This window comes from Coenobita brevimanus, chromosome 43, assembly GCF_032717465.1.
Source record: "Coenobita brevimanus isolate Jiangsu-jjx chromosome 43, ASM3271746v2, whole genome shotgun sequence".
In the NCBI taxonomy this organism is placed as follows: domain Eukaryota; kingdom Metazoa; phylum Arthropoda; class Malacostraca; order Decapoda; family Coenobitidae; genus Coenobita; species Coenobita brevimanus.
In genome coordinates this window covers 9331444-9353943 of record NC_136996.1, presented here as the reverse complement: position 1 = coordinate 9353943, position 22500 = coordinate 9331444, and the positions used below count along the sequence as shown (strand labels likewise).

The 22500-nt window shown below is 42.5% G+C and overlaps 1 protein-coding gene across 1 annotated transcript in view; it reads left to right on the top strand.

Moving 5' to 3' along the window:
- Positions 1–22500, top strand: part of LOC145397801 (uncharacterized) — a 90133-nt gene that overhangs the window by 43586 nt on the left and 24047 nt on the right. Inside the window, exons 9-11 of the mRNA XM_080270822.1 lie at positions 14003–14114; positions 14703–14780; positions 16169–16373. Of these exons, the coding sequence (XP_080126948.1) occupies positions 14003–14114; positions 14703–14780; positions 16169–16373 (395 nt within the window). The remainder of the gene's footprint in view (positions 1–14002; positions 14115–14702; positions 14781–16168; positions 16374–22500) is intronic.

Sequence of the window (22500 nt, the reverse complement as noted above, 5' to 3'; positions counted from 1 at the left end):
CAGTCTCGAGTAGAATCTCACTGCCTCTGAACCCATCCCACCTGATGTGAACACAAGGGCAGTGAATCGACCGTGGTCAACATGTTGGATCCTTTCTTGATAATTTCTATTTTTTTTCCCGCTCATTCCTTTTGTGTGCAGCTTCGAGAGACAGTTCACGATGACATGCTGCCATGGGATCGAATATCCTAATGTCGAAGAACGCCCTCTGCTCACGTGTCCAGAAACCTCGAGCACTGACATCCACTCTTGCATCATTTGATGTGTTTGCTGTTCTGTGGGTGAAGTGCTCGCCGTCCAGGGGTAGCAGAGCTGGCTCAATCGTGACATCATGGCATATTTCCTGCAGCATTTTGGCAGTGAGGTCGCGTACTTCATCGTGTCGGATGCAAACAAAGCTTCCCTTCTTGCATACCATTGCATGGTTTGCATCAAAGGCAGTGACACAGGCACAGTGTTGAGGTAGGTTCTCTATTGGCCACCCATATCTCAAGGCTACGGCGTCAATAAATTCTTGTTTGTTGAAGTGGAAGCCTTTTGCCTTGAGAGGCAGGATTGTGAGCCAGTTCGATGCCCCAGCCTCCTGTCCAATTTCAACTCTTCTGCACTGGTCCGGTGTTAGATGCTCGATTATGTGCTGAAGCTGGTCTCTTTGTCTTGCTTCACGCTCCTTGCTTATCTGTGTCTTTATGTCTTCCTGCCTTTGGTGGTCGATTCTCGTCTCATCCTGGGCGCAGATCTTCTGTGACAAGGATTCGGTGAGCCTGAGTGAATTTCTGTGTTCATAGCTTGCCACGGCTACTGGATTTATAATGCCAAGGCCTCCCATCCTGGGTGGTAGTGCTAGGAGGTCCCTCTCTTCTGGTGTGGGGATGTGGCCATTGGTTAGAGATGGGAGGAATGAAGCCCTGATTGCATCCTCCAGTGGTTGTAGCAGCAACTCGATGTCTGGTATGGTCCTCATCACGAAGGTCCACTTGTGCTTTACACCATAGGTAAATGCACTGTATGCTGCATGGGGTTCTGTTTTTGCATGGCCGGCTAGTGTATGAATTTCTTCTACCCATGTCTTTACCTTATCGCTCACATATTTGTCTTTGAATTCCTTAGTTCCAGTCACAGCCCCTAGATGCCTCTGACCTTCCTTGGTCACTATCACGTTTGTGCCTCTAAATGCTTCTCGTGCATCTTGGTAGTAAGCTGGTTTCACGATCAAGATGAACTTACTTGCATTAGGGTAGTAACCTATTTCAGGGCCATGAGATGTTACAAGGTCCCACCATTTCCTCACATCCTCAACCCTGCCAGCACCCGTGAGATCATTGGCATATGCTACCTGTTTTACATTGGTGGCCTCGTATTTGAGCTGTTGCTGCAGCACTGTCATCGCCAAGGCGTACATAGCCATGGCAACAGGGTCCCCATGGGTAGTTCCTTCTGTGGACTGGATTACACCGACATCGTGAGCAGCTGTCTTACCCACAATGTAGAGGTCTGCTGGTTCTTTGTAGGTGTTTTCCACATACTGGGCAAATGCTGGGCATTTAACCTTGATATTGTGCAGCATTGCCTCCCGGTTGATGGAATTAAATGCATTTGAGGCATCAACTAATAATACTGCCTGACACTCCTCTTCCCCAGATATTTTCCTCATGGAGTGAACTGCAGCCCCACCTCCTGCCTTTTGGCCTGCACACACTTGCAGGTGGCCAACTGCCTGCTTTACATAATCTTTCACCACCTCCATGATGCATTTTCCTATAATCCGTCTTAAGACTTCACCCACCCCGATGGGCCTGCATCCAGGATTCTTATCAAGGGGGATTACTCTGCAAGCCGTCAGTGTTTCGATGTTACTGCACTGACTTGAAGCCAGCTTCCTCGCCAGGGAGGCAATGGTGTTACATAGGTCTGTTGCTGCCTCCCCAAACTTGATGTTACTGAGGATTACTCGCCATGATTTTGCATCCAGGCCTGACGGTCCTGCCCCTCCCTGTGTGTGCATTGCCTTCCGCCACACCATATCTCCAGTTATCCTGTCATATATGATGGGATTGGGAGGAGTGTAGTTGCCGTCAAGCTTTGACTGGGCACTTGCTTGTCGTGCAGTCGGGTGTTTTTATTTTAGTTGTTGCATTGTTTCATCTGTCAGGTCAAGTACTTCGTTTGGTGATTCAGCTGACAGGGATCTTGTTGCCATCGAGACCTTCCCCTGTCTCATTTTGCTGCCAAAAATCCTTGCAACATCGTTGGTATTCTGATTTCTTCTGCCTCGGTTGTTTATTCTCATCTGCAAGGCCCTTGATTCCTCAAGTAGGTTGTCGATTTCACCTCTTTTCCATGTTTCAACCCGCCTTTGGATGGCCTTAATATTTTCTGCAATGCTAGCTCTTGGGCGGGTCTTGTTGAGGAAGAGATGTGGTATTATTGCAAGGACCTTAAGAGAGAATGAGGCAATGGGTGTGTTATTGTTGTAGTTGGCTATCAGGCGAGTGATTTCCTTGATCATGTCAGTTGTAGCCTTGCATTTGGGACGTTCAAAAAGGTTACTTGACGACCATCCAACTATTTCATTATATGTGGTGTTTACCCAAGTTACTGCATTTTCTCGGGATTTGCCCGTCCAGTATGTGGGACGACCTTCTCGCACGGACCTTTGAGGCTGTTCTGCTTCCTCATTGTTGGTGTCACTACCGTTCTGGGGACGTATAATACCTGGATGATTCCCTCTTTCATGCACTCCTCTATGGTGGTCTTCATCCTGAGTTTCATTTCTGTTATAAACTTCATGATGTTCCTCACCCCCAACTTCACAACTATTCACTTCCCCATGGTGATTTAACCCACCCAGCGCTTCCATATCTCTCGCATCTTGGCGTCCATCCCTATCCCTCGCGTCACCACGGAGTCTTTCACCACCGCGTATGTCCGTGCGATCGTGCATATTATCAGTAACCGCCCCATCAATTTCCATGTCACCAATCTGACGCCTACCATGTTGGAAGCGGTCAAGTGCCGCTTGCGGTGGCCTGTGATTCCCTAACACATTCATACAGAAAGGTCCCATCCTACAGTATGTACACGGTGACCTATTTGTTGCACATGAGCACCTGATACAGTTATGCTGCCTACTGGAGCACTGACAACAATACTGTGGCGTGGCCATGGTGTTAAAGTTTTTATTCTGTGGTACAGTATTAATAATAATAAATGGCTAATTTTTGTAGTATTTATAAATGAAAATTAAATATAATGTTACTAGAACTATTGTTTTACTAGAACTACTGTTTTACTATACTACTACTACTACTATTTCTACTACTACTACTACTACTACTACTACTACTACCACCACTTACTTCTTGTACTGCTAGTGTAGCATTAATAGAAGTAGTAGTAGGAGTACAGTAGGGATGGGACTAGTAATATGCATTATTTTTATTACTAGGTACCACATTCATCACGATAAAAACAGTCATAGACACTTTCCATTCCATTTCATCACTGTCACCATCACTGCTATCATTAAAAGAGTGAGTTCTATGATCAAAACAAGATAAAGAATTGTAGAGTATGGCCCATCAGTATTATAAAAGCAACTGTGTGTGGGTTGTGTGTGTGTGTGTGTGTGTGTGTGTGTGTGTGTGTGTGTGTGTGTGTGTGTGTGTGTGTGTGTGTGTGTGTGAAAACTTGCAAGTCATCTGGCAGGTGGAGGTTGTTGGCCGACTGGGCAGGTTGGAGAGTAGATGGATGAGTGGTGTGGGCAGGGTGAGTGTGGTGGATGGGTGGGTGGCAGGTGGGATGGGTAGGATGGGCAGGGTTGGTGTGATGGGAAGATGGGGAGATTGAGTGGGATGAGTGGGTAGTTTTAGATAGGGTGAATCAGTGGGTACGAGGGTAGGGTTAGATAGATCGGTGGTTGGTGAGTTGTGGTGGTGGTGGTGGGGGGGGGTTATATGGGCAGGGTGAATGAGTGGTTGAGATGGGTGTCGGCGTGGGTGAGTGGTTGGGCGAGTGGGTGGGTGGGTCGTGAAAAGACAAACCCATGATAGGAATAAGTTTGTGAGGAAATAGGTCCATGAGAGACAATAAGTTCGTGTGGGGATTACGTGTTGTCCAGTGGGAAGAAAATAATTGAGAAGAAAATGAAAAAAAAAAAAAAAAACAGGTTGAAAATAGGTCGTAATGGGAAAATAGGTCCATGAGGGTAAATAAACCGAAGGAGGAAAGTCGATTCATGAAGGAAATAATGTCCAAAAGGGAAAATTCATGTTGGTCCAAAAGGGGAAACAGATTCATAGAAGAGATTTTGTCGGTGAGAGAACAGGTCCCCGGCGGAAAATAGGCGTACCTGGAGACGGGCTGTGTGCCAGTGTATATTAAGGCCTAACCCCTTTTGTCACTCTCTCCACCACCATCATCACAGTCGCAATCATCATCATCTGTTGCGATCGATAGTTCTTTTACACTATCTCCTCACTGTGCCAAAACCTAATAACATGTTGCTATTCAAGTCCGTATTGTTCAGGCGAAGTAAATAGTTTGAAATTTCAGTTCATCAATTTTGAGCCCCAGACGTGTATATATATATATATATATATATATATATATATATATATATATATATATATATATATATATATATACTGTATGTATAATTGAAATCATTGGCAGATCACCGTCACTACACAAAGGACCCAATAGGACTATTCCTATTGTTTAAAGCGTCATCGTCATTTCTCAATCACTTTACGAGGAACAACAGAAATTTCAGCCTGAGAGAGAGAGAGAGAGAGAGAGAGAGAGAGAGAGAGAGAGAGAGATTACTAAAATGGAAAATAATTATAAAAAGTGAAGAAAACAAAATAGCCAGGAAAGTTGAAGAAAGCAGAGAGAGAGAGAAACAAGAAAAGGAAATAAGCGAGAAGTGAAAAAGTGGAAGAGATGGAAAGAAAATGACCGTGATATATGAGTGAAGAGAGACAGGAGAGTGAAAAGAGTAAGAATGGAATGCAAGGAGAGGGAAACAGAATATCCAGGACTTGAAAGAAAGTAAGAAAATAAGTGAGAAGGACGTGAAGACAAGACCATACTTAGTAAGTTCATTGGGTTTGTCGGAGAAGGGAATGAAAGGAAAATGGAAGAGTAATGAGAGAAAAGCAGAAATGGATGAAAGAAGAACGAAAAAGAGGGGAAAACGAGAAAGAGGGTCAGGTGTGATGTAAATTCAGGTTGCTAGGCAGGGTCATGTGAGAGAGAGAGAGAGAGAGAGAGAGAGGTATAATATAGAGAAAAACAATATGCAAAACAGAAAGAAAGAACGAAAGGATGGAAAGACGAAGAAGCAAGCCAGCGTGAAGAGGAATCGAAGTAAGGGGTGTTAGCGTCACGGGGGAGGGTGGGAGAAAAGAAAGAGTGAAGCTAAAAGTAACAAAGAAAAATGATGAAAGGAATGATGTCCGGCTTAGTGAAAGGAAACAGAGAGAGAGAAGCAAGAAGAAATGACGTAAACGTGAATGAAAATTATAAGTAGTACTGAGAGAGAGAGAGAGAGAGAGAGAGAGAGAGAGGGACAGTTGAGTAGGAGGATGACCACCCTTACTTATTACAACCTCCAGACTCTGTCATTATGAGGGGTTTATGAAGGCTATATCAAACTCTTTAGCTATTGCTTTTGGTCGTAAGTTAAAAGTCGTCAGGCAATAGCATGAATAAAAGCAAACACTGTCATCGTATCGTTTTGATTATTTACTACCAGTCCAGCACTGCATCATAATAAAAGAACAAAGAAAATGAATGTAAGAGGAGCAAGAAACATGCTTAATAAGGGAAAAAGAGGAAAAAATAGGAAAAAAAATCTACAAAAGTGAATCAGATACAGGGAAGAGAAAAGGTGAAAAAAAGAAGCAGGGAAAATGCTAAGCAAAAATGAAAGTGTGCGAAAAAAGAGTGAGGAAAGTGTTGTGAGGACAGTTTCCAGGGAGGGTGGTAGTGGTGGCGAGGATTTAGCACCGCGCTGGGAAAAGTTCAGCCAGTGTGGTGGTCGAGTAGGGGAGTGGAGACGGATGATGGAGGTGGAGGGCAAGGACTGTTGGTGGTAGGTGGATATGATGTCAGGATGCAGGGGGTGGAGTTCAGTGGGAGGTTCGGGTTAGTAGGAGGGCAGGACGGGACAGGACAGGCCGAGAAGTAGGAGGAAGGAATAACAGCAAGAGAACGTGGAAAATGAGGTGGTGTGGAGTGGTCAGAACAATGGTTTAGAGGTGGAAGAGACGTGGTGGTTGAGAGTCATGGTGTTGGAGAGGAATTGGAGGTGAGCGACTTGATAAACCAACCCAGCAGGCAGCAGGGCAGTTCAGGATAAGAAAGAAGATAAATGAAGGGATATATATATATATATATATATATATATATATATATATATATATATATATATATATATATATATATATATACCGGTATATGTGTGTATAGATATCTTTAGCCATGTATCTACCATCATATATATATATATATATATATATATATATATATGAAGAGAGGATAACTTTTTTTTTTTTGTGTCCGACTCTGGGCATAGGCTTCACAGCTTGCTCCCAAGGCCCAGTAGTCCTCCTACATTCCATATATATATATAGATAGATAGATAAATAGATATAGATGTAGATAGATGGATAGATAGGTATAGAGATATGTGCACTCATTTCGGGACGAGTGAATATTGTACGCCTCAGATCAGTTACAGGAGCCCCAGCCAGGAACTGGAAACATCATGAAGAGAGGATAACTTTTTTTTTTTTTTAATGTGTCCGACTCTGGGCATAGGCTTCACAGCCTGCTTCCAAGGCCCAGTAGTCCTCCTACATTCAATTACACCTCTACATGTCACCACTTCGGCGCTAACACCCACCGTCCATATTGAATACATGCTAGGGCTGTCTCATACAGGGCTGGTGTATTGGTATTAGCTAGGGTATTTTTACGACATGTCGGCGGGTCTTCTGGTAAATCAGTAAAGTCTGCTTTTATTAAATTCAAATCCTTAAACTGTTCTCTGCCCCAAGGGGGATTTGAACGTGGGTCCGGTAGGACCGCATGGCACCTCTCTACCGACTGAGCTACCGCCTCCTGCAGTAGACCTATGCTAGGCAGCTATTACAAGGGTGATTAAACCACTAGAATATGACGAAAAGAGCAAAGAAGACGGCTTTCCCCCGCCCAGCAAACCTTCCAGCCGAAACCGGCAGGGAAAAAAAAAAAAGGCAGTAAAAAAAAATGAGTGGACATTTTATGGGAAAATGTGATAGGAGAAAAGAGACCATCGTAGTAAAGCCTGAAAAGGAAAAAGAATGAATTAGTAATCGTAATTAGGAAATTTGTCATATCCACCCCTTACTTGTCATATGCTTGCCTATGCTTGAAACTCTCAATGGAAGGAACAGCAACGGCATCTATAGGTAGCGTATTCCTTTCGCCCACTACTCTACTGCCAAACAAATTTCTACCTATTTCCTTACTAAAACGGAATCGATCTAGTTTGAAGCCATCATTTCGAGTTCTGTCCTGTATGCTCACTTTATGTACCGGTACATTACTTTTAGCTCTTTATTCCCTTCATCCTCTTAAATACCTCAGTTAAGTCTCCCGTTACTGTACCCCTTTCTTTTGAGTGAAAATGAAGTCTTTTCAGTCTGTTTTCATATTTGTGCATTTTCTAATTGATTTGTGTCCATTTTATAGTACGGACGCCAAAATTGCAGGGCATAGTCTAAATGTGGCCTTGCAAATACTAGGTAAAGTTGCAGTATTACTTTAGATTGATTACCCTTCGCGAAATAAGTCCTAGAACCCCGTTTACTTCATTTCTCGCATTAATACACTGTTGCCTTGGTTTAAGATCTTGACTAGCCATGACTCCAAGGTCTGTTTCGTATTTTAATTTATTATTTTCTTTAACTTGTATCCAGTATCTCCGATGATACTGCCCACGTTATGTACTTTACATTTTTCCACGTGAAATTACATTTACCATTTAAGCAATATATCAACGGCTTTTTGAAGGTTTTACTCCATAGTATACTGGTTGTCTTATGACAGTAAATCAACTTTCCTCCTAAACAGTAGCTTAACCTAGGTTTATTGAATAAAAATCTATGCTAGGTTAGTCATGTAACAGAGAGAGAGAGAGAGAGAGAGAGAGTTGGGGATTGGGTTGAGGACAGTTGGTGAGAGTAGGGCAGGGGATAGGGGAGGGAAAGGGAGAGGGAAGGGGATCAACTGCCCACCTCAACCAGCCCGTAATACTCTGAGGGAGTAGCACGGCAGGAAGGAGGAGAGCGGAGGGAAATGTATACACGATGACAGAAAGTGAGTGCAGATTACAAGTGTGTGTGTGTGTGTGTGTGTGTGTGTGTGTGTGTGTGTGTGTGTGTTTAATTTATTAATGATATATTAGTTGGCCATGTGGAGAGGATGGAGGGTGAGAGACTGACGAGGAGAGTGTAAGAATGGGGTGGAGGGGGGGGGAGAGGGAGGGAGAGGCCGAGGATGAGATGGAGGGATGGAGTGGAGAGGTATGTGAGAGAGGGGTGTGTGAGTTTGGAGCAGGGCAGTGAAATGGCGGGGGACAGGGCGACGTGGAGGCGATTTGTTTGTGGTCACCCCGTAGGGGATTAAGGCGTCTGGCAATAGATAGATAGATAGAAAGGTATTAGTTGGTATTTGTGAATGTTTCTGTATGTGTTATCCATTTGTATGTCTGCTGGTTTACTGTATGTGTTTGTTACTTGTCTCCGCCCCGGAGGGGCCCGGAGACGGGTATTGTTTTCATTTGGTTTGAATGTTTGTTTGTTTGTCTGTCTGTCTGTCTACAGTCTGTGTGTCTGTTAACAACTTTACGCGAAAACTACTGGTGCTATTTTGGCTAAAATTACAGGGATGATGGGCTATGACCTTCAGACCACCTGATGAAATTTTGGGCCAAATTGTCCGAGGCCCAGGCTGTAGGACCAATATATATATATATATATATATATATATATATATATATATATATATATATATATATATATGGTAAAAAATCGTGTTTTTCGTCATAACTCCTTTCAGATTCGTCATATCAATATGAAATCAAAATCTAAAGGTGTATCTTTCAAATCTGCATCCTTTAACATGCCTCATTACATCAGGGGGGTCAGCCCCCAGTTAGTGGTAGGGAGGTCAGTGTCGGGTGCGGCGGGCCTATAACTTCAGGTGAGCATAAAATCGTCAATTTTCACCCGATTTTTATACGGTATGTGACATCTTTGACTAGATATCCTGTTGTGTTTATACGTCAGCACTAAAATGATGCCGGGGACGGATTTGCTGTGCCTTGGCACCGCTTCTTGTTTGAGTCTTTGTGTTTGTGTATTATTTAATAGAATGTTTCTCTCTCTCTCTCTCTCTCTCTCTCTCTCTCTCTCTCTCTCTCTCTCTCTCGTGTGTGTGTGTGTGTGTGTGTGTGTGTGTGTGTGTGTGTGTGTGTGTGTGTGTGCGCGCGCGCTCTGTTTGAGCAGGGTCGCTCGAGGTAGTAAAGCTGTTTACACTGTAGATTGATGATGGTGGTATTCAGGTTATTTTTGTTTTCCATGTTTTCATCCCCTTCCCAGACTGGAGTACGTAATGATAATGTTGGGGTTAGATATTGTTTTGTTGAATATATACATATATATATATATATATATATATATATATATATATATATATATATATATATATATATATATATATACAGTATATAGATATATATATAGTCACCGCAAAAATTTTTTCAACACTTATCTCTCTCAGAGCGGGACAGTTTTCTTTTTCTACCTCTAAATTTCACCAATTGATGTTTGTTCTTGGTGACTCCTAGATCACCTGTCGCATTTGCCTGCCACCTTGCCATTGTAGTGCCGCAATCCTTTAATGCCCATAGAACTCCCATCGCAGAAAAATTCATGTGCATTGTTCCCAGCCCTCTCCAAGTGATGTTTTATGTGTTTTTTGTGGACCTCTCTAGTTTTCCCAGTCCTTGCTCAAGATGCCTTGGAGAAGCATGTCACCTTAGGAAAAGGTCAAAATCCTTATTCTACCAGAAGAAAAGTTCCCGGTCAAAGAAACTACCAGATTGTAAGTGCAGCACCGCCGATTGAATATTTCATTCAGTGATTTCCCAGCTGTTTAATTCCTGCCATTAATTCCATGTTCTGGTCGACCACACAAGGCTTCTAAGGCCACACATACTCTTTTGAGGCGAGGAATACTCAAGAACCCTAGCATGAAATCATCAGAGCTATAAAGAAACCTCTGATATCCTGGGATTGTATGCACTCCTGTGCAGTACATCATTGAACATCATCTCCAAAAAAGATGAACTGGTTTGTTGCCATCATGCGAGAAAAAAAGGGCAAGGTTCATATTGAATTTGCCCACAGATTTCGTCCTTTATCGCCCTTGGACATCAGAGTAGTGGGCATAATAATGGATGTGACGATAGCACATTCCATTGTGCTAAAGTAAGTGGTGCTGCTAGGGAAAGGCGTTCACGGAGTAAGCAGGTACGACCATCAGTACACCAGGAAGATTGTGAAATACCCTAACCATTTTATCCCGGGCTCTTTTAGTTGTGTTAAGGAGAAAGGTACACTGTATTTCCCCCCATATACTATTCCAATGAACTGTGACTGGTATTTGCAGGTGTTAGAGAAGCAATTACGTGCAGTTTATGACATTCATGGTCGTAACATTTTTATACACCGTGCCATTGGTCCAAAAAAGTGCCCAGGTGTTCAAGTGGTAATAATATTCACGATATGTAATGACTGGAGGACAGCCAAGATCTGATTCCAGTTGAAAATGCTTGGTTATACATGAAACACAACCTTAATTGTCAGGATGCCTCATCTGTGCCCCACCTAATAAGAACCATCAAGAAAAGATGGATGTAAGACTAAAGCGTGATGTACTTTTAAAGTCTGTCTTTTTCTATGCCATATGGTCAGGCACAATAAAGTCTGGACCATCAGATGTTAAGTGAGTGGTTAGCAATACTTTATCTTGTATTTTTGACCATAAAATAGTTGTCACAAAAGGAAAGTACATGTATTGAAAATACTTGAGTGTGGAGGAGGGGGGGAAGTGGAGGGGGAGGCCAAGGATGAGATGGAGGGATGGAATGGAGCGGTATATGAGAGAGGGGGTGTGTGAGCTAGGAGCAGGGCTGTGAAATGGCGGGGGACAGGGCGACATGGCGGCGATTTGTTTGTGGCCACCCTTTACGGGATTAAGGCGTCTGGCAATAGATAGATAGATAGATAGATAAATAAAATATATATATATATATATATAATAGTAAACAATTGCGCACAAATACTGTGTGTTAGTCTGCAAAAGCTGAAATAGAAAGTTCCTGGACCTCTTATAATCCCTCTTCAAAAGCATAAGAGGTGTACATTGTTTTTCTGGAGTAGAAAGAAAGACTGAACAAGAACAAATATGATTAGTGTTCGCCTTTTTGGCCCGGCACGCCGGGTACCTTTGCTAGTATATATATATATATATCCATAATCCAATCCTACATTGCCCCATGGGAATCGTAGGAGCCCGGGGTTAGGCAGTTGGTCTCGACATTTAAGATGAGAGTGACCAGCCTCACTCATCCCTGAGTGGCATTACATGAGCAATCAACCCCAACCTTCCCTTGGATATAAATCTTCACCGGCTCAATCCGACTGGAGCGTAATAAATACCCACTGAACCACCAGGTGCCAAAATTTGGCTGTATGGTTACCACCCAGCGTAGTAAATGGTTTCCTGGTGTACAGGAAACCATTTGGCTTGTCACTCAGTGTAGAGTCACCCACAGGCAGAAGGAAAAGGAAAGAATGAAGGAAAGAAAGACAGAGGAGGGAGTGTAAGGTCACCCGTAGGCAGAAGGACAAGGAAAGAATGAAGGAAATATATATATATATATATATATATATATATATATATATATATATATATATATATATATATATCCCATTGGAGCCCAGTGTCCAGAGTATTGGACAGAACTGGGATTTCTCAAGTCTTTATAAAGTAGGGAACCTCTGGGTAGGGACCTATGAGCTTCGCGACTATGAGCCGATAGGCGGAGGGCGGTATGCTTAGTGCCCTCCCAGTGCAATGCCTCGTCCAGCACCCCTGGGATCCAATGGGTTAAATATATATATATATATATATATATATATATATATATATATATATATATATATATATATATATATATATATATATATATATATAAAGTGTAATTGTAAATGTGTATAAAGGGAAGGGTGATGCCCTGGAAAGAGGAAATTATAGAGGTATAAAGCTTTTAGATCAGATAATGAAGGTAATGGAGAGAGTTTTAGAAGGTATGATTAGAGAAAGAGTGAATATTGATGAGATGCAGTTTGGGTTTGTGCCAGGTAGGGGAACCACTGATGCCATATTCATTGTTCAACAGCTTCAAGAAAAATATATTGGTAGGAGAAGGGATCTTTATTTTGGTTTTGTTGATTTGGAAAAGGCCTTTGACAGTCCCGAGAGAGGTTGTGAAGTGGGCAATGAGAAAGCTTGGCTTGGAGGAGTGGCTGGTTAGGGTGGTTATGGCTATTTATGTGGGTGCTCACACCCAGGTAAGAGTGAATGGAGATTTGAATGATGAGTTTTCCGTGAATGTTGGTGTGCATCAGGGGTCAGTTTTGAGTCCCATGTTGTTTATCATGGTACTTGAAGCCCTTTCACGTAACTTTAGAAACGGACTTCCGTGGGAGTTGTTGTATGCTGATGATTTGGTGTTGATTGCAGAGAATGAAAGGGAGGTGGAGGAAAGGTTTAGGTAGTGGAGAGATGGTATGGGACACAAGGGCTTAGGGGTAAATGCAGATAAAACAAAAGTGATGATATCTAGGGTTGGTGGCGGTACTGTCAAAGACGAGGGAGAGTGGCCATGTGCAGTTTGCCACAAGGGCATGGAAAGTAATTCCATCCTGTGCGGTGTTTGTGATAAATTGGTGCATAAAAGATGTAATGGTATCAGAGGTAGACTGCGAGATAATGCTGATTTTATGTGTACGGCGTGTCGGGGAGAGCAGGTGGAGATTGTCAGACGTGAAAGAATTGAACTTGCTGGTGAATCTCTTGAATGTGTGGAAGAGTTTTGTTATTTGGGAGACATGTTGTGTGCTGGAGGTGGGGCTGGAGCTAGCTCTGTGGCTAGGGTGAGAAGTGGTTGGAAGAAGTTCAGGGAGCTCTTGCCTCTCCTGACATTGAGAGGACTCTCCCTACGTGCTAAGGGGTCTTTGTATGCAGCATGTGTTAGGAGTGTAATGCTGTATGGCAGTGAGACCTGGGCAGTAAAGGAGGAGGATATTCGCCGGCTCAGACGTACAGAAATGACAATGATTAGGTGGATGTGTAGTGCGTCCCTGCGTGCAAGGTCTGGGGGGGCTGGGTTCACGATGGAAGAGTTGAAAGGTAGGATGGGACTGGAGTGTATTGGTGTTGTGATGAGGAGAGGTAGATTGAGGTGGTTTGGACATGTGGAGAGGATGGGGGATGATAATTGGGTGAGGAAGGTGAGAAGTTTTAATATTGGGGATGGGGTTACGAGGGGTAGACCGAGAAAGACATGGGACGAGGTCATTAAGTGTGACCTCAGGGTTAAGGAACTGAACAGGGAGGCTGCAGTGGATCGTGCAGCATGGAGAGCTGCCATTAGGTGACCAAGGCCGACGCATGCAAGCATGTTGGAGCCTTTAAAAACGAAATTTTATATATATATATATATATATATATATATATATATATATATATATATATATATATATATATATATATATATATATATATATATAAATGTATGGTTATATGATGTTCGTGTCGGGATAAGTGTTATTTTGTTGCCTTATATACTTTCCTATCCTCTCTTACTTCCTCTCCCACCCAGGAGGAGGGTACACGCGGAATGACGGCACCTCCTACAACTTTGTGTCGGGGGAGGTGCACACGCCGCCCCCTCTCATGACCAAGCTCAGGACCACACGCAAGCCATTCGTCAGGTAAGAGGCGGGGCATATTTATAAGGCAGCTTAACCAATATTTGCGATAAACCAGTTACCAAAGTTAAATATTATCAAGAATCGTTTAGTTTTGTCGTGTGTTTTGCGTTCTTTTCAGTCTAGTGTAATTGTGAAGTACATTGTTTAGAAGGAACAGACTGTATAAGTTTTCAGCCTTTGATTCTTTTTTGGCATAAAATAAAAAAACATATTTTCACACTATCTCTTATGTATCAGAAGCTTAAGAAAACTGATGAATACGGTCCCTGGTCTGCGTCAGTGTTTTTCTACCCTGCATGTAGAAAGAAGTGTGTATATAGTTTTACCGATAAGAATGATAATCCTAGGAGGAGGGGCCGTTGCTGGGCAGAAATATTAATGCTAAGGGTATCTTTTGTTTAGTTCAGCCCAAATAGGATTCATTGTTAACAGACAAACAGATCGACAGCCGGACGATTAAGTCAAATTTGAGCCCAGTCAATCGGTTGCCATTAATATAGTGCCAAAGATTTTCCGTATTTGATTACATATCGATTAAAATACGCAGGTGACAGTGTTTCACACGTCAGTATAATGGTTATGTTTCAGAATAACCACACGTCGTCCGATTGAGCAGGATCTGCCGGTTATACCCTACAAGGAGAACCACTCTACCTACGTCCCCAAGTAAGTGCACAGTTTCAGAGCACATCTTTACTTGTTTACCCTTAACCCACCCGGGACGAGAAAAGTCTTTTATGTTGTACTCAGGCCACAGGAAGACTGTTTATTTCAGTTATTCCCCTCAGCCAGTTTTTTTTTTTTTTTTTTTTAAACCATCATTTTGGAACTCTGTTCAGCTTTAGACAGACTTCTCGATCTGGGGGAGTTATATATAAAGTTCATTAACTATCTATCTATCTATCTATATACCTAGGCTGCTTCCCCCAAGGAAAGGGAGGTAGCCGAGACAGGACGACTCACTCTCCATTTACTCATCCATTCAAACACATTCATTCGCATCTTAGCCCCAAAGGGAAGAACGGACAGATCTTCACCGCATCACACCGCACAAGGGTCAACTGCGCAATGCAATCAGTGACATCCGCAGCAGGGCCCGACAGCAGAACTGGTTTACCCCTGCCACATCATAACAGACCCATCCCCTTACCCGCACCTGACCTGACTAGCTGATCAGACCAAATGCGGGAGAATATCCCCTCAGGGCTGCGTCATCACTTATTCATTCACAATTTCTCTCCATTTATTTCTGTCACGCACAGCCACTCTTCCTTGCTCAACAGACATCCCTGTTCATTAACCATTTCACAAAAAAAAAGGATCATGCTGGAAGCTGAACTGAATCGTCTGGAGGAAGCAACAATAAACAGAAAATTACGTCTTTACTTTGAAGTCTTTAAGACTGACTTCTTGTTCTTTAAAGGTTAAATGCCTTGAAATTAGGCTGAAGTTTCTATCATCATGCACTGTGTACCTCCACATATTTACACCTGCGCATTGCTGGGTGTATTGTATCATTCGGTGTGTGTGTGTGTGTGTGTGTGTGTGTGTGTTGGTGGATGGGTGGATATGAACAGTATAAGCCAGTTTTTATCCAACTTAGATTTAATTGCGTGGAAATCACAAGTCAACCAACGATGAACTGGTACGATTTTTAGAACAATAGACCCAAATTCAAGATCACAGGGGAAGATCAACTTCAGCAGTTTCGAACCGATTGGGATAAAATTTAGTGAATGGGTTGAGGGTTATGTAAGAATGTACCAAGTTTATTTTCAAAACAATCGGTCGAAAAGCCGAGGTCGCAGGACAAAGGTAGACCATTAGACTGCATGTAGGGATCGGATGTTGCAGCCTCTGAGCATTTTCTTTTTTTCTTTTCTCTCTTTTTTTAACCCCTATTCTGTCGTCAGTTCTATTGGAAATACACCCTGTCCTTGGTCAGGTTGGTAAGAAACACACGCTAGCCATCCTCTCGTCAAACACGAAAATAATACACGCCATGCCTTTATTGACATTATGTACATTAGTAACTAACCCCAACTCTTCGACAGATACGTTAAAAACACGATCGCCGAAATGGAATTTGAACCGAAGACCTTTGATGCGCCACAACCCCCTACCTACCAGAATCCTAACTGGTTCCTGATGCCGGTTCAGGGGTGGTTTGTGCTCTCCATCATCCTCGCCGCCCTCCTCATTGTCTTCGTCGTCGTCCTCTCCATCATCTACACCAGCCTTAGGAAACAGCGGAGGAAGGTGGGTTCCGAGGATGAGATATACAGACAACCGGTTTTGTGGGCATACATAATATGAACTATGTGAATATATATATATATATATATATATATATATATATATATATATATAGAGAGAGAGAGAGAGAGAGAGAGAGAGAGAGAGAGAGAGAGAGAGAGAGAGAGAGAGAGAGAGATATATATATATATTTTTTTTTTTGTCAGCAAGAATGAATGAGCCAAAGACTCAACGTCTGCAGACTGTCCATTTTCGGGAATCTAAATAAATGAGAGGCAAATACAAGATCCGTTCACTTTAAGTTGCCTGGTCACATTAAATTAAAGGACAGGAAATTCAAGGTATAGGAAAATACAAACTGAGGTAGACGATTCCATACTTGATCTTTTCCATATATGAAATCCTAAATGTATCAGTTGAGTCTTGCACTGGAAAGCTGGACAAATGTAGGATGAGTGTGTCGCCAAAGGAGTGGTAAACGCCCACCATAATAAGTATGGAATGCAAGCAGACAGTTCAGAAAAGCAGTGACCACTGAAACAGCCATAGCAGAGAGATTAAGATACAACCCTGCGGCGGAGAGAGAGAGAGAGAGAGAGAGAGAGAGAGAGCTTGAAGGGAGTCAGTAAGACGAGGGGAGTTGACGAGACGTAAACCCATATGACGCAACTCCTTGTGAATCAAAGTACACGTAGTGTGTGTGTGTGTGTGTGTGTGTGTGTGTGTGTGTGTGTGTGTGTGTGTGTGTGTTTTCATTCTTGTATTCGACTCCGGGCATAGGTTTGTGTGTGTGTGTGTGTGTGTGTGTGTGTGTGTGTGTGTGTGTGTGTGTGTGTTTTCATTCTTGTATTCGACTCTGGGCATAGGTTTGAATGTCTTTTTTCTGAGGTTCAGCAGTGGCTCAATCGGTAGAGAGGTGGCCTGCAGTCCTGCAGTCCAGGTTCAAATCCCCGCTGAGGCAGGGAACGGTTTAAGGGTTTGAATTTCATAAAATCAGACTTTACTGATCTGCCAGACGACCCGCCGACATGTAAAAATACCCCCGCTAATACAAATACGCCGGTCCTGTATGAGACAACCCTAGCATGTATTCAATATGGACGGTGGGTCCGCCGAAGTGGTGACATGTAGGGAGGTGTGTGGTATGTAGGAGGACTACTGGGCCTTGAAAGCCGGCTATGAAGCCTATGCCCAGAGTCGGACACACACAGAAATAATACACAGATTTTACATGTCACCACTTCGACTCTAATAACCATAGTTCGTAGTGAATACATGTTAGGGCTGTCTCATTCCGGACTGTGATACTGGTATTAGCGGGGGCGATTTTATGTCATGTCGGTGGATCTTGTGGAAGATCAGTAAAGCTTCGCTGAAAGAAATTCAGATAATCATACCGTTCCCTGCCCAAGCTAGAACAGAACCCGCGTCCTTTCACACAGTACAATCCTCCATTTTGAAATAATGTTCCTTGCGTGGAAACGTCAACATAATATATTTGTTGGTTGCTCATTACACGAACTTGCAATACCCTGCTTGCCGCCCCAAGATTCAGAACCCCACCAACAAACGGCAGAGGCACCATCAGGTAGCAGTCAGGCAGAGTTTATGGTCGTTTGCCCCCAAACAGTCGCCAGCCTGCTAAGCATGGAGGAAAAAGAAATCTGAAATGTGTGTTACCATGGGTAATACAATAGATTGACGGTACTGGCTTAGAGTTTGTTTCTGTATGGCTGTGGCTATGATCCCTGCCTTGGAATGATGAATGTATGACTAGTTACCCGGATTGTGGCTGCTCATCATTCCTGTGTGTGTGTGTGTGTGTGTGTGTGTGTGTGTGTGTGTGTTTGTGTGTGTGTGTGTGTGTGTGTGTGTGTGTGTGTGTGTGTGTGTGTGTGTGTGTGTGAAATGGCTGGAGACTCATTTTCTTGTCAGATTCATGAAGTTTATTTCAGAACTTGTAGAAGACAGAAGATGATAAAAGACCTAAGGCTTCTTTATAACTTGAGGTGTTTCATTTGTGTCTTGCATGGACTGGGACGTTCAGTGGGAAAAACAGGAATAAATGTTTGACTGCTAAATTTTAGGATGGAAAGACGAGGTAAAGAAGGGACAGCTTGGAATATTTTCAAGGCCAGCGCAAGTAAAAGAAAGTGTGATGGAGATAAAGTTGTCGTTAGCCTAGTGGAGTGTCTATATGTGCTGCTACGAGGTGCTAAATGTTTCTAAAAATACCTGCAAGAAATAACACAGAAGTCTTCCAGAGATTATTTCTCGTCCAGCAAACTGTAGGAGGGAAGAAATACGACGTATCACCGTCAATAAGTTTCTCTATCACGAACTGGAGGGACAGATTTATACGTCAGCAAAACCCAAACTTTTGCCCGTGTGTCTCTGAACTTGGACACGAAGGAAAACATTGACACTGATAATCCCAACCGGTCTCCTGTTGGTTTGTGTGTGTGTGTGTGTGTGTGTGTGTGTGTGTGTGTGTGTGTGTGTGTGTGTGTGTGTGTGTGTGCGCACACACACACACACACACACACACACACACACACACACACACACACACACACACACGTGTGCGCTTATATTTACACACACACACACACACACACACACACACATGCGTGCTCTAATATTTACACACACACACACACACACACACACACACACACACACACACACACACACACACACACACACACATATGCGTGCGCTAATATTTACACACACACACACACACACACACACACACACATGTGTGCGCTTATATTTACACACACACACACACACACACACACACACACACACACACACACACACACACACACACACACACACACACACACACACACACACACACACACACACACACACACCTGATATATAACTTGCAGGAGGGCATACCGTTTCCACACTGCAACTAGAGGCTCTCCTGCTGCCACCAATAATGTTACCTTGTGCAGAGAACGACTAACTCTCACCTGCTTCCTTGTCGCTGTTTATCTTGACTGCCGCTGTGAAACTGAGACCTTGTATACTAGTAGGAACTCTGGAACTGTCTTCCTGTCTGCATTTCCTACTGCCTATGAACTTCAGTCTTTCAAATACAGTGTGTCCACGCATCTCGAAATGAACGGATCTTGAATTTGGTTCTCTGTTACCTTGTTTTTCTTTTTTTCTTGGAGGGAATAATTGCGGGCTTATGGTCTTTTTATCCGTCTTCCTTGCATCAAAAAAGAAAAGTGTTACTCATGCATTTCCCTTTCACTCCGTCACACTACTGTACTTCTTGTCAAACGCCTTTTTCTATGTTGTACTAGAATGAACACCCTGAACACGCCTGCTGTTTTTTTTTTTTTTTTTTTTTTTAATCAGACTATGACTAGGCGATTGTTCTTCAACTTAAGGAAGACGAGCAACTGTATACAGATTACTGATGATTGTATTTGGCCTCTGTAGTAGAAAAAAAAGCTGAATATAATACGCTGGATATACTAAAAGAAAAATGAAAACTTATGTAATCGCACTGGAGGGATTTGGTAATTAATTCTCTCTCTCTCTCTCTCTCTCTCTCTCTTTTCTAACTGAATAGGTCAGTTACGGCCTCCATTGAATGCTTCACTGTGCAATCTTCTCAAAACAAGTATTTATATATTGTGACGATGCAATAAGATTAAGAAAATAAAGATGTTCTCGAAATGTAAGAAATAAAGGACAGTTAATGTTCGTCATATATCTTACAAACTCCATCTCGTTACTTTTTATATAAATTATTAATTTGTCTTTATTGCCAGTGATTATGAGCTACAGTGAACAGAATTTAAGGGAGGTGTGTCTATGGGATGAGGCCAAGAATTTTAAGGGTTTGAATGATGAGTGAAAGTATTTATGACCCATTCTGCCAGACATTCCCAGATATCTGCTTATGTTCTTTCCCGTTCTTAGTTTTGATCCGAGCCACCGCACTTATCTGTGAAAAGTATGATGATGATAATGGTGGTTGTGGTGAGGCTGGTAACGAATATGATTATTATAGTGACTGTGAGCTAAACTGTAGAGATGCACTGAATCGGCCAAAGTACCAAGTAAAAAAAAAAAAAAATAGAGGAGGTAAGCTGGAGGGAAAACTGACCGGAATAGCATAGTCGTAAAAAAGTTCACCTCTGCAAATATAGCGTGTCAGTGTTGGTCGCAAATGGCCCGTTACACTATGTTACGACCCATTCACACTCGCTTTCCTTCTCGTTAATGGAGGTCTTGAAGAATTTTTTGTGCAATAGTAATTTGAACGTCATTTGCAGCTCGAATGAAAAAGAAGGAAAAAAAGAGAATTTTCTGCTTCATAGTATTGTTCGTGACGTCTCACTACATGCTACAACGGTATATTACGCATAGTGTGTATATAGTACACTGTTTTCAAATATCTTTGCAGTCTCATTTTTGTGTTCTTTGCTATACTCTACTGTATTTATAAACTCTCCAAGGCTTAACGGTGTTCCAGTTTGCTTTTATGTAAGGTTGCCTTCAATTTTACAGCTACAAACACTTCATAGTTAAATTGAAATTAATAATATTGGCATAATATTAAAAAGATAAACAATCTGCGACAACAGTAAATTTTTATAGAGACTAAGTTATCGTAAATATTGGCCCATTCATAAATACGGCCCTGGTTAACACATTATTTATAGATCTAGTTACAGCATCTTTTTCAGCACTGGGAAAATTTTACTTACTCCAGACTTATTCACTGAGGAGGAGACAATGGTAAAACAGGTGCTCGTATTACAATTGTAACTTTTACCCCTCATCTTCCAAACGGCCCTCATCCAGAGACAATACCTAGATTAGAGCTCTCATTGCTAGACTACGAATATGTGATCGCGATGTAATGGACCGTGTAGGGAGACCTCTGTCTTTGAGGGTTCAAGACCAAGTCCTTGACAACTTAAACAAATAACCTTACTTTATTTATAAGATCTTTACACAGCATATCACATGATTAGGTTCTTTTATATGTTAAAAAGATGTTCAGAAGGACACTGTTAACCCAGCTAGTATCACTTATAAAATTACTCAAACAGGATCAGTTGGACACTCCTGCCTATGAACAGAATACACTCTTACTGGGAACGGTTATGTTATTAAGCCGTTATGTACAAGTTAATATACTGTGAATGTAAATTCTTAACCAACGACTCGATGCCTTAGAGTACTTCCTACACTGCATCACTAGGCAACTTAAACTAAGGAGAATGACTTGGAAGAGGATGGACATCAGATAAATTAAATACTCTTCCGCCTCTAACTAATCTTGACATACCCAGGTAGTCATGCCTCCTTTACACTTCTGGCCTACAATATCTGACAGCTAGGCTATTATCTCTTTCCAATTGTTTCATTGAGAAGGTGGTCGCACCCGGTCCTTCTTCTAAGACTGGCTAATGCATTCTGTGAGGGCATTCCTCATCACTCGGGTTCGGCTCCACGTCCTTTAACTCCTTGCAATTCAGTACGAGTTGACCCTTATCATCTCCACCTGGGCGCCTTCCAAAGCGGGCCACAGCTGATTAAATACCCTTTGCGTAAACCTGAGCCAATGGTCATTGGTCAACCAAGATACGCAACAACTTCAGTAAACATTACACGGCTGGTCCGAGATTGGTGACATCTCACGGTTGGTGCAGACTATTAACGGTTCATGGTTGGTGTAGAGTGGCAGTAAGTGACAGAGGGTCGGTAACAGGGCATTAGGTAATTCTGTGTATCATCCGTGTTCATGGGGCCGACTACTCCCCCTCCCCCACCCAGGGTGCAACTCACTCCCCTAACCTTTCCCGTCCCCGTCCATTTGCACTAAGTAAGGACTGTTGATAAAATTAGACAGCCCATAGGAGTCCTGATAATACAGAGCCAGAATATTGAATAATTTGCAGGTCACTAAACATATGCCATTACCTACAACCAGATTTTTCATTGCAACAGCCAGGAAGAGCCCAACTCTCGAGAAGATCAAGGGGGGCCTTGGATTTTTATCAATCAGTCTGTGCTGGACTCCGTTTAACTTACAAGGAATGCTGGACTCCATTTAAATTACAAGAAAATGACCCTTCGCTTTGAATTT